This window comes from Euleptes europaea, chromosome 3, assembly GCF_029931775.1.
Source record: "Euleptes europaea isolate rEulEur1 chromosome 3, rEulEur1.hap1, whole genome shotgun sequence".
NCBI lineage: Eukaryota > Metazoa > Chordata > Lepidosauria > Squamata > Sphaerodactylidae > Euleptes > Euleptes europaea.
This window is the reverse complement of record NC_079314.1, coordinates 42,126,172-42,139,041: the sequence shown is the minus strand read 5'-3', so window position 1 is coordinate 42,139,041 and position 12,870 is coordinate 42,126,172. Positions and strand designations below refer to the sequence as shown.

The 12,870-nt window shown below is 47.2% G+C and overlaps 1 protein-coding gene across 5 annotated transcripts in view; it reads left to right on the top strand.

Moving 5' to 3' along the window:
- FRMD4A (FERM domain containing 4A) overlaps positions 1 to 12,870 on the top strand; it is a 341,204-nt gene that overhangs the window by 328,065 nt on the left and 269 nt on the right. For 3 of the 5 annotated variants that reach the window (XM_056847044.1, XM_056847041.1, XM_056847043.1), the window contains exons 20-22: positions 1,260 to 1,424; positions 5,114 to 5,973; positions 7,445 to 7,541. In XM_056847044.1, the coding sequence (XP_056703022.1) occupies positions 1,260 to 1,424; positions 5,114 to 5,973; positions 7,445 to 7,541 (1,122 nt within the window). Of the gene's footprint in view, positions 1 to 1,259; positions 1,425 to 5,113; positions 5,974 to 7,444; positions 7,542 to 8,815; positions 8,888 to 12,870 lie in introns of all 5 variants that reach the window. The other 2 variants (XM_056847042.1, XM_056847045.1) reach the window with 2 other exon arrangements.

Sequence of the window (12,870 nt, the reverse complement as noted above, 5' to 3'; positions counted from 1 at the left end):
AGTGGCACCAAAGTGGTGTACAGTCCTAATGTCATCACAATGATGACTTCCAGTATTAAAATTGAACTGGTTTTCACTCTGTTTTTCAATGCAAAGGATTTCAGCAGAGAAAAGGAATCTACTTTGCGTCCATAAACAATAATAGCCAGTGGTGATTTTCAGTTGAATACCGGAGTTTTGTGTTTTGCATGATGCTGATCTTTTTCTATTTCTACACGCAGCTCTGAAAGCTCTTCCCTTTCCCACCCCAGGAAGTTACTAATCAATAAGGAAATGTCCTCTTGTTTCTGGTCACACCTGAAGTTGCCTTTATACTGAATCAGACCACTGGTCCATCCAGGGCCAATGTTGTCTGCTCAGACTGTAAGGCTCTCCAAGGTCTCAGGCTGAGGTCTTTCACATCACCTACTACCTAGTCCTTTCAACTGGAGATGCCAAAGATTGAATCTGGGACCGCCTGCATGCAAAGCAGAGGCTCTTCCACTGAGCCACAATCTCTCCCCTTACATCTCTCTCCTCAGCACCATTTTCTCACAACAATTCTGTGATGTCATTCAGGCTGAGAGGGCCTAAGCCAACACTTCTAGCAGATTTCTGATACAAATGTTAAGCTACATCGCTACAGGGTGTGAAACCTAATCTATCTAATCAAGGGGTAGGATTGATTAGAACTTGGATCAGGGTCATTTGAGTTGTGGCCTTAAGCTTCCCTCTGGGGCCTGACCTAGGCCAGGAACAGAAAATGAAATTTGCTTTGAAAGTGTAGCTGATGCAGCTTTGAGGACACTCAAAGAGGCCAAGCTGCACACTTTGAGAAAGAGTGGTCTGGTGCATGGCAGGCACCAGTGAGGGAAGTGGGGAGCATCCATTTAAAAACTTAAATCAAAACGGGAGCCCCCAAGATATTGATGTTTAAAAACTGCTGGCCTCCTAAAGACAACACCTGCAAAGTGCTTGGAGCAACTGCACAATTGGTTGTTCTGAAGCCAGCATGGTATAATGGTTAAGAGTGGTAGTTTGGAGTGGTGGAGTCTGATCTGGGGAATTGGGTTTGATTCCCCACTCCTACACATGAAGCCAGCTGGGTGACCTTGGGATAGTCACAGCTCTCTTAGTGCTCTCTCAGCCCCACCTACCTCACAGGGTGTCTGTTGTGGGGAAGGGAAGGTGATTGTAAGCCGGTTTGATTCTCCCTTAACTGGTAGAGAAAGTCAGCATATAAAAACCAACTCTTCTTCTATATCGCCTTCTGTTTGCAGCAGTCACAAGCGGTTCCCCAGCACTGGGAGCTGTGCAGAGGGTGGAGGAAGCAACTCCCTACAAAACAGCCCCATTAGAAATCTTCCCCATTGGAACTCCCAGTCAAGCATGCCATCGACACCAGATCTACGGGTACGCAGTCCACATTATGTGCTTTCCACTAGGTAAGTTCTTCCATTCCATGATTTCATCAGCTTGTCTTTTTTCTTTTGAATCTGGAGTCTGGAATTCCTGCAGTCATGGCGCCCACATGCACAAGTGTCATTTGCATGATCAAGTGTTGTCCTGGCAGCAATTCTGCTGCAAATCCTTAATTTTATAAGCTTTAATTCCTTCATAAATGGGCCATCTGAGCTCAGGTTTTTAACTGGAAGAAGCGGGAGGAGGAGGATGGAGGAGACAGAGTACGGTCACCAAGTCTGGATTTGGAAATTCCTGGAAATTTGGGGGTGGAACCTGGAGAAGGTGGAACTTGGAAAGGGGAAGGATTTCAGTGAGGTATAATACCATAGAGCCCTCCTTCCAATGCTGCCGCTTTCTCCAGATGAACTGATCTCCATAGTTTGTGGGGGTGAGCTGTGGTTCCAGGAGATTTCGAGGTCCCACTTGGCAGGTTGGCAACTCTAGGCTAGAGACCTAAATAGTGTAGTATCCTTCAGTCCTAGTTCTTAACTTGATCTGGGATGTGGATTTTTCTCAAAGTATTTTCACTTCCTGCTCACATGCTTTTCCACTTTGTCTATATAGAATTTCCCCATCTTTCCCAAGTGGGGCCATAAACAGGGTCTTGCCTCATTGGGAGCTAGGTCATTCCCCCTGCAAAGGAAAATGAACATTTTGTTTTGGATGAGAGAAGGAAGCACAGAGCACAAACCCCTTCCCTTCCTCACCCCCACCCCCATTCTTGCTCCATTCACAGTTACTATTAATCTGACCTTGTGGAGTCACCATTATGGGCCATTTTTGCAATGGTTACTTCAGACTTTTCCATTCTTCTCTAAAAATCGTTCAGCTTGTGACAGCGAATGGCATTACTACCATACATTATGCAATCATGCCTAGAATTCACCGTACTTCATTTGATCTCCTTCCTGTGTTAATGCAACACAAAATTATTCTTAAAAGTATATTGGATCAACAATATGGTTTAAATCAAAACTGTCTGCTGAGGAAAGAGGCTGCTTGTATCAGGAATCAGATGCTAATTTTCTACACATGTTGGAGAGAGAGATGCTCCATGAAATCTGTTTTTTTGGATCATTGTTAACTTGATTTCTTTCCTGGGATGATGGACAGCTGCAGAATGCTCTCGACCCCTTCAGCACAAATACTGTTGCTAGAAAAAAGCAATCACTTCGTCAGATCAGATGCCCCATAGTCTTCATGGTTTATCAAGAAATGGCATTTACAACAACATAAATAGAAACCATTTCCCACATGTCCTGTCATGATCCTCGCTGATGTAATGGAAAGGATACAGTGATAGAATAGGAAAGCTGAGGGCCAGACTAAATTTGACAGTGTCCACAGGTCTCACCCATGGACACTGCTACCTTTTAAAAGGGATATTAAAATGCTGCAAGGCAGTGTGGTGGGCTGAGGTGCTCTTGAGAGCCAGTGTGGTGTAGTGGTTAAGAGCGGTGGTTTGGAGTGGTGGAGTCTGATCTGGAGAACCGGGTTTGATTCTCCACTCCTCCACATGAGGGGCGGGGGCTAATCTGGTGAACTGGATTTGTTTCCCACTCCTACACACGAACCAGCTGGGTGATCTTGGGCTAGTCACACTCTCTCATCCCCACCTACCTCACAGGGTATCTGTTGTGGGGAGAGGAAGGGAAGGTGATTGTAAGCCAGTTTGATTCTTCCTTAAGTGGTAGAGAAAGTTGGCATATAAAAACCTACTCTTCTTCTTCTTGTGTGTCCCAACCCATGTTTTTTCAAGGCCCAAAACAGGCACTTGCTGCATTTTAGATTCCTTTAAAATGGTGGCGTCACACCCAGCTTGGCCCTGTGACAAAGGGGTCCTCATGTATTCTGAGTGGCACTTCCTGTTCCAGATTGCATATGGCCATTACTCCCTAGAGATAGGGTGACCCTGCTATAGCTACATCATGGCCCCACCATCCTAGCGGGCTGTTTTGTGTGACTATCCCAGTGTTCTCTCTCGCAAACAAGATGGATTCAAGGAGAGAGGGGGTAAAGACAAGAGGGAGAAGTGGAAGAGGGAAGCGAGAATGGGCGTGGGGAGAAAACCCCGAATTGACAAGTATGGACAGGACTAAGAATCAAATTGGACTTAATGTAGCCATTAACCTCAGGGTAAAGCAGCATCATGAAAACATAGGGGGAGAGCAAAGTGACTTCTAAAGGTCGGAAAAATCGTGCATAATTCCAGTGAAGCCCAAAGTAGTTGGAGGGGGGGTGATCATGATGGAAACAACCCACAGCGCACACGGAGGCAGGCAACGGCAAATCACTTCTGAACGTCTCTTGCCTTGAAAACCCTATGGGGTCGCCACAAGTCAGCTGTGACTTGATGGCACATTCACATAAGCGAAAAGATAATCATTTCCCAACATCTAAGTGAACAGTTGCTGATATTTTTTAGTTAGTCCTGCCATAATAGCACCTTTTTTGAGAATATTTAGAAATACACAATAAGGAAATCTCCAGGGCTGGTATTCTTCAATTTCTGGGGTCGTATTATTAGTTTCAAGGAGTTCTTCGCCACTTCTGCATTTCAAGCTCAGGCCTCTCTGGGTTCCAGCTGCCACATTTGAGCCAGTGGTCAGGCAAGTGCCTTCTTCCTCTTACCTCTCCCTTTGATGAAGCTGAAACCATAGCTTACTTTTTGTCCTGGATGTGAAACGTCAACAAATAATGGAAGTGTTTATTGGAGAACCTGGGATATCTGGGGCATTTTGTAAACAGCCTCTCCTGGAAGCTGTCTTATCGAAGAACACCTCGCCTAATAATAGGTAATGAGATAAGATGATCTGCTAGGACCCTTTGAAGGCTGTAAGCCCATCATTCTGTTGTACCAATCCATATGCTCTGCAAGGTACAAAAATCTTCTTTCTGCATAGACAGGACTGTGTTGCTCTGGCAGCGTGGTGTAGTGGCTAGAGAGTCAGACTAGGATCAGGGAGACCTGGGATCAAATCCCCCCTGTGCCATGGAAGCTTACCAGGTGACCTTGGGCCACTCTCTGTCAGCCTAACCTACCTCACAGGGTTGTTGTGAGGATAAAATGGAAGAGGAAAGAAGAAGAGTTGGTTTTTATATGCTGACTTTCTCTACCACTTAAGGAAGAATCAAACCGGCTTACAATCACCTTCCCTTCCCCTCCCCACAACAGACACCCTGTGAGGTAGGTGGGGCTGAGAGAGGGTGACTAGCCCAAGGTCACCCAGCTGGCTTCATGTGGAGGAGTGGGGAAACAAATCCAGTTCACCAGATTAGCTTACGCCGCTCATGTGGAGGTGTGGGGAATCGAACCCAGTTTTCCAGATCAGAGTCCACTGCTCCAAACCACCACACCGGCTACACAACGCTGAATGTTATAGGCACTTTGGTTCCCCATGTGGGAGAAAAGTGGGGTATAAATGAATAAATACTCAAAAGTGGGAGAGCAGCAAAACCTGGCGTAATTCCTTTGAAAAGTGGCGCTGACTTTGCACTCTTTAACTTTCTTGATGTCCTTAATAGCTCCAAAGATGTAGTTATCAACGAGAAATGGGCAGCTGATGACTTCAGGGCACCCGCTTTCCTCAGGGGGCTGTACATATCGGCAAGTTGTAAGATGGCTGTTGGCATAAATCTTCTATTTGTTCCTCTCTTTTTTTACTTTCAGGTCGGTAGACATCAGCCCTACGAGACTGCATAGTTTAGCACAGCACTTTAGACACCGAAGTTCCAGCTTAGAGTCCCAAGGGAAGCTCCTTGGGTCAGAGAACGAGACGGGGAGCCCTGATTTCTACACCCCAAGGACTCGTAGCAGTAACGGCTCTGACCCCATGGACGACTGCTCCTCCTGCACCAGCCATTCCAGCTCCGAGCACTACTACCCGGCCCAGATGAACGCCAACTACTCCACGCTGGCCGAGGACTCCCCTTCCAAAGCCCGTGAGCGGCAGAGGCAGCGGCACAAGTCGGCAGGGAATCTGGTCTCCTCGAATTCAGGAAGCATGCCCAACCTGGCTGCGCGGAATGGCACCGGCCACCACGGAGTCTACCTGCACAGCCAGAGCCAGCCTTCTTCCCAGTACCGGATCAAAGAGTACCCTTTGTACATCGAAGGGAGCGCCACCCCAGTGGTGGTGCGCAGCCTGGAGAACGACCAGGAGGGACATTACAGCGTCAAAGCACAATTTAAAACCTCCAACTCATACACGGCAGGGGGGATGTTTAAAGAAACCTGGCACGGGGACGACGGGGACTCGATAAGGCTGACCCCTTCCCGTTCTCAGATCATAAGGACTCCGTCCCTGGGCAGAGAGGGCCACGAGAAAGGATCAGGACGGACGGTGGTGTCTGATGAGCTGAGGCTGTGGTACCAGCGGTCCACCGCCTCCCACAAGGACCACAGCCGCTTGTCGCACACGAGCTCCACTTCTTCGGACAGCAGCTCCCAGTACAGCACCTCCTCTCAAAGCACCTTTATGGCGCACGGCAGGGTAACGAGGGGGCCTCAGGTGTGCAAAGCAACGTCAGGTGAGAGGACACTGGCTTCTGTCGGTATGGATCCTGCAGTTGGCTGGGGCAAAGTTGTCAGCCCCCCGAAAAACGAATTTGTGACCGAATGAGACTCCTTGGAGGCAAGAAGCTGCCCACGGCATCTCTGGATGATTTACTGCTCTGTCCCTGTCCATGTGGGGAGTGGGTAGATCAGTCAGCTGGCTGCCTAAGGTGCAGGTGGAACATTTGGTCACTTTCTAGTTCCAGTAACATGGGGCTGATGATACTACTCTCCTTTAGAGGTGACTGTGAGGATTAAGGAAAATAACATGTTCAATGAATGCTGGCAGCAAAATAATATTGCCCCGTATCATTCTGCTAATATGTTGTGGCCCTCTCCCATTTTAAGGGTGTGCTTAGCTTTCCAACAATGAGTGCCTGGCTCTATTCAACAACTTGCAGCGAGGCATGTGTTTCTCCCAGTGCAAGCAGAATCTTGCCGTCTCGGTTAATGCTTCAGGGCAGGACAACGGATGCTCATACATTCAGCAAGCACATAATGCGACTCTTTCCCCCATTAATTAATCTGGCCTTTGAATGAGCTTGTGTGATACTGGCCCCCATCCAGTTGCAGTTAATCTTGTGAAACCACAGGAGGCACAAGCAGCATTCTCATCTGTATGAACAGCCTCCTCCAGCCAGTTCTGTGGGGGGCCTGGGCAAGCATTCTCCTACAGAGGAAGGGTCTGCCTCAGCCACACTTGCAGAAAGGCTGCTGGCACCGGGCGCGTACCCTGAGGGTAGCTTTTAAAGCCTGTTTTTAGTAAAACATTGGTTATCTCCCAAGCATTCTCCCCCCTCCCAAAAATTATTTTGTTGCCTGTTCAGGATATTCAGGGAAGTTCTCCAAAATGTTTCTTCTTTTCTTTGTCAACATAGCTATATACGCTCAGCCTAGGTGTTATTCAGTGCACTTAAACCAAATTGATTTGAATTAGACGTGAAGCTTATTTGGCAGCTGGAATCACTGCAGCACATAAAGATGCAACCCGCAGCCCCTACATGGGCAAGAGTGCTAGACCTCGCCTTGAGGTTGCAACTCTTTAGAGAAGAAATCCCAACAGCCCTTACCCACCCACCCCTCATTGTAGTCATTTACGCTTATGCATTTCGAATGCATATAACTATTACTTGACCTGGCAAATTTAAGTCAAAAGACTTAAAGTGTGCTCTTGTAAGGTGAGGTGTTGTGGTCCTTGCAGTGGCAACAGTGAGGTTAGAAGGAAATGTGGCCCTGCTGTTGGAACCGGGCACATGGGAACTCTTGGGGGAGGGGGCAGAAGGAGGCGAGAGTTGTGCTACTGAAAGGATTCATTTGCAGTTGTGATATTCCACCAGATACTGTCCTGTGTGTGGTCACAGCAGCATGCATTGCTGCTGCTGTGCAGTCAACACAGAGTCCTCTGCCTGCCACTCGCTCTGACGCCGTGTATCAATTGCTTTCCAGCTGCCTTACCTTACAGTCAGAGGAGTTCCACGCCATCTAGCGAGCTAGCAGCCACGCCCCCAAGCAGCCCACATCACATCCTAGCCTGGCAGACAGGGTGAGTGTCACAGGAGACGGGAGGGGGAAGCAGGGCTTTGCTTTTTCAAGGATTCCTCTGCCTGTTTTGTCCTTTCTTCACGGCTGCAGCTCATCCGCTCCGTCACGGCCACGTGTGCCACTTGAGAGTAACATATCTTTACTGAATTGTAAGGAAGGGAAAGGAGGGACTCACAACCCACCCCGGTTCACATTTCTGTGATCCAGACCTTCCTCTGTGATTCTGTGCAAAAAGCACCATGGTGTGGGTGTTCAGAAGCAATGTGGGTTAAATCAAAGCACAGTAAAATTAAAAAGTCTCATCTTGAAAGAACAATGAAATCTTACCCCTGCAACCAAGTGTTATTCCAAAACAGCCCCATGGGAATGCAGTTGTATACATGTGTATCATCCCATTGCTAGAAGCCCCCTTTCCTGTTTTTCAAGAACAAAACCAGCAAGCCAGATTCAAAATGACTGTGCGTTTTGGGCATGGTTAGCGGCAGGTGGGGAAAAATGAAATCCTTGTTCAAATCCCTGCTCAAGGAAGGAAGCTCCCAGATCGGTTTGGGCAGCCTGGCCGTCCCTTTCCCCATCAGAAGGCTCTTGAGGGACAGGAGGGTGAAGGTCTGCTCCCTTTTCCCTTAGCCAAAGTGCAAGATAGAAAGGTGACAATTTGGAGCCCCAAGAAATCACTTAAACTAATATTCCACGTGTCAAAGAGGCATCCAAGGTGGAGGGGCATCTTAAGACCTGGAATTGGCCCTTCATTCAAACCTTGTCACCCCACCAACCCAAACGTTTCTAGGCAAATTGCCATGGGCTCAACCTCAGCCACCTTTTTTGTAGCAGGGTGGGGAGGGGGGATAAGGACAAGAACGTTATGAGGATTTGCAACAGCTGCTGTCTGCTTCAAGTAGCTGAAACTTGCTTCATTTATTTGAAACAGCAGCCAGAAAACATCAAGCAGCTACTTGTCAGCCTGGCTGCACATGGTAGCAATTGTCCGAGGCTCAGCACTCCTTTGTCACAGCAGGACTTGTGCTGCCTTGCCCGGGAAAGGCGGTATCTTTCGTCTGTCTCCCCCACCCTTCATGCACAATTCCAAGGGCTGAAAAGTCTTCTTGAGTACCTTCCCTACATCACTAACTTCCTTTTGTCTTTCCAAAATGATTCACCAACTTGTTTCTGACTGGATTAATAAGCTCTTAACCATGATTTTTTTGTCACAGCTTTTCTTTAACATCTCCTCTCTCTCCTCTTCCTTTCTGTCTCTTTCTCCTACCCTTTGTTCAGAGATGCAACAGACAGCTCACCCACTATGGATGAGTCTCAGTCTCCAACTCAACAAAGTACTGATGAATAGAGGTATAGTGAGGGGATCTTTCATACTTTCAACCCCCAACCCCGCCAGTATGCCCTACCTTCTTGCTTTTTCTTTTGTAAAACACAGGGTTTCAGATGTGGTTTTCGCTGCACTTTAGAACTGCATGGGAATTTGGAGGGGCTACTTGCAAGGTCTGGATTCAGTTAAGGGGTCTGACTTTGTGTAAGAACAGCAATTTGAGGATTCACTCATTCTCTCCAGCTGCCAGGGTGTGGCCTCCGCAGCTGTGCTGTTCTCTGTTCCCTGCCTTGCCAACTATAAGAGAGCCAGCGTGGTGCAGTGAATAAAGTGTTGGACTAGAATCCTGGGATACCCGGGTTCAACTCCCCACTGTCTAAGCAAAGCTGGCATGCTACAAAATAAGGAGTGTAAAAATCTATTCAAAAAGCCTAATGCAAATGCCACTACAACACTGACTCACAATAAATATACTAAATACAAATGCCACTAGAACACTTACACACAGTAAATATACTATTACAGCAATTGCTGAGCAAGTTATATTCCTTCATTTATCCAATAAGGCAAAAAAAGGTTTGTAGTGATGAGGAAAAGAGGGCTTAATGAGAAACATTTTCTCTAATGAGCCCAATATGCAATGTGAGTTCAATATGTGATGTAAGTGGTTAAGAGTATTTAGTATATTTATTGTGTGTCAGTGTTGTAGTGGCATTTGCATTAGGCTTTTTGAATAGATTTTTGCACTGCTTATTTTGTACGCTGCCAGCTTTGTTTTGACATCAGTACAGCATAGAGTGTTCTTGAGTTTGGTTTCAACTCCCCACTCTGCCGTGGAAGTTCACTGGGCAACACACACTTCTCACTCTCAGTCTAACTTTCCTCACAGGGTGATGGCTGTGAGAAACCAGAGGAGGGGAGAAGGCTGCTCTAAGCTCCTTTAGGCCCCCATTGGGGAAAAAAGTGAGGAATAAATAAAGAGTTTTAGAAAGAGATACAATCAGGCAAAAGCTGGCACCGAAAAGGGAATCGAGATCCGGAGATTGCTCGGGTGGATAATATATCAGGGTCCGAAGCTACCTTGACAGCTTTGGTGGACAAAACCTTCCTTATATTCACATAGGTCTGCTTAATTGGCCAACGGCTCTGGAAAAGAATATCCCCACACGCTCCTGCTCTCCCCTACCTCAGCACACAGGTCCTTCCCAGTTGCTACTCACGCCATCACACCCTTTGCTGTACCCTGGTATGCGGATCCCAATGTAGATGGCCAGCCTCTGAGAACCAGAGTGTGTGTTTCCTTCCAGGCAGAGCCTGGTGCGTGCTTTCTTTATGGAGACGTTGCTTGAATTGAACACTGGAATGCCCTTTAAAATTGGAAAGGAGGGATTCCCTTAAATGAATATTCTGGAAGGGCATAGAATTTGTCTGATTACCTGCAGACAGTTTTTACCCCATGTAACCAGGTGGTTGGCTAATTACGAGGCTTTGTTTGTGACTCACCACAAATTCCTGTCTTGCTCTAAATAAGTAGTCCCTAATCATAGCCATCTGCAACAGTTTAGTTAAAACCAGGTTTTATGCAATTATCTCCTCAATTTATCTAGAGTAGCTTATGAACTTATTTCCTGGAGCTATGCAACAACTAAGTTATCCTAATTAACTGTAGCTCAACTCCAGATAGTTAAACTCCAAGAAGTGGACTTTCCTTTTAGCTGAAACGCTCTCAGGCCCAATCTGACAGACAAGTATAAGGTCTGAAAAGGACTTTCCATACTAGCTTTTTCTAGGTTATTGCTGCCAACAGACCTGGAGGGGGGAAATGTCCTTTTATAGAGGCTTAAGATGTGAAAATGGTCAGTTGAAGCTTTTCATGGCATGGAGGTAAATTAAAGAGACGGGAGCATATTCTCCAGGCCTGTTCAGCAACACTCCTGCTTCACTTGTAGCAGGATGGCCTGGACACACACACAAGCCAGGATTCCAGCAGGGGCCATCTGCACAGAAGAGCTCTTCACTCAGCCCAGATAAGCTTTGTGTGCAATAGAGCTTCACTGCGTACAACAAAATGGCCAGTCACCATGTTAAAGAGCTAGATTTGAGTCCGGTAGCACCTGAGAGACCAACAAGATGTTCAGGGTATAAGCTTTCAAGTGGCAAAGCACCCTTTGTCAGAGAATCTTATTGGTTTGTAAGGTGTTACTGGACTCGAATGTAGCTCTTCTGAGGCACACCAACATGGGCTACCCTCCTGAAATTACCATGTTAGTTCTCAGCATCACCGTGAGCCACAAGGTGTCCAGGTTGTCCACTTTTTCCCACTGGCTCTGCTCTTGATACCTTTCCCAGCAGGCCAGTACATTTTTGTGCAGTGGCTAAGACACAAGAGTAAGGCCTGTGAGAAATGGCAACCCTATAGTTGCTCCTGAGTAAGTCTTAAGGACTGGAACAACAGCCTTAGAGGCCCCAAGGCACTTTGTGTGTGTGCTTCATTGGTGGAGTTCTTCTGTGCCATGTTGCCCATACAGCATGCTGTCTTCTCCTCTTCCTCTCCTTCCTCTAAACAATCTCCTCACAATACAGTTATTAGCTTGATACACCCCCATCCCCAAGTTTTGAACCATGCTAATCTATCAGTACTCAAGCCAAACTGGGCTGGGGCTGTACATGTAGCACTCATCTTGAGTGGCCAAAATGAGAGCCAGTGTGGTATAGTGGCAGACTCTAATCTGGAGAACTGGGTTTGATTCCCCACTCCTCCACATGAAGCCTGCTGGGTGACCTTGGGCAAGTCACAGTTCTCTCAGAACTCTCTCAGCCCCACCTACATCACAAGGTGCCTGTTGTGGGGAGAGGAAGGGAAGGCAACTGTAAGCTGCTTTGAGACCCCTTAAAGGTAGAGAAAAGCAGGGTATAAAAACCAACTCTTTTTATTCTTTGAGGGCAGAAGCACCAAGAAGGGTGGCTCGAGATGTAATCTTCTCTGCCCCCACCCCTTGGCAGTGCCTACATTAGCCCTACCCCCAATGGCCCTTGGCAGTAACTTCCCTACAGGTTCCACCTCTCTTGGATCCTGCTTAAATGCATAGCACTCTCCCCACCCCTGCATAGCTTTCTTTGATGTTTTGTTCTTCAACCTATTTAACCTCCAACCAAATCAAAGTCTGGGATTTCTCTCCCACTCTGTATTTGAGAAAGCATCAGCGTTTTCCCCCTTGATATAGGGGGCCACCTCTGGTTTCATTTTGAACCCACTGAAAGAAGTCCAGGATGCAGTTCTAAGCATATTTAGTAGGGCTTACTTCAAAGCAAAACATGTTCAAAAACAGTGCAGCTGCATTTGGAGTGATTAGATTCAGACTTGAATCTGAATTCAGATTTGGAGTGGATAGATTCAGACAAGCCATTCTGTTGTGGGGAGAGGAAGGGAAGGCGATTGTAAGCTGCTTTGAGACCCCTTAAATCTTATGTTCTTATTTCACCGAACATCTCAGGGCCAAACTAGGCATTACATGGAACTCGTGGCTGCCTGGGGGATCTGCAGTCACATCACAGCTGCAAGTTCCCTGTGGGAATTCAAGTCCAATATGCCACAGGGCCCTGATTCAAATTGGGACTGTGGTGTAAGGGAAGGAAGCGCTTCAGCTCCCTTCACTGTTTTCCCAGGCCAGAACAGCTCTGGGAGGGGGGGTGTTATTTGCCATATTGGGGTGGGTACATGTGCCTCAAATACTTGCACATTCAGCTCCCTGACGGAGCAAACATTCTGGCTTGGGGGAAGGATGAAGCCCCTCCTCCTCCTACACTGGAGTCCCCTATCTGAACTGGGCCTCTGCATGTGTATCAGCATCGAGTTCCTAAGGGGAACTCGCAGCTGTGAATCCCTTCACAGTCATAAGTTAGACACAACATCTAGTTTGGCCCTCAGACCTATCCCCTTACAGTTGGTGCCCTTATGCTTCTACTGCCTCTGTTAATTGCATCAGTTTGAATTTCTGTCTCCTCT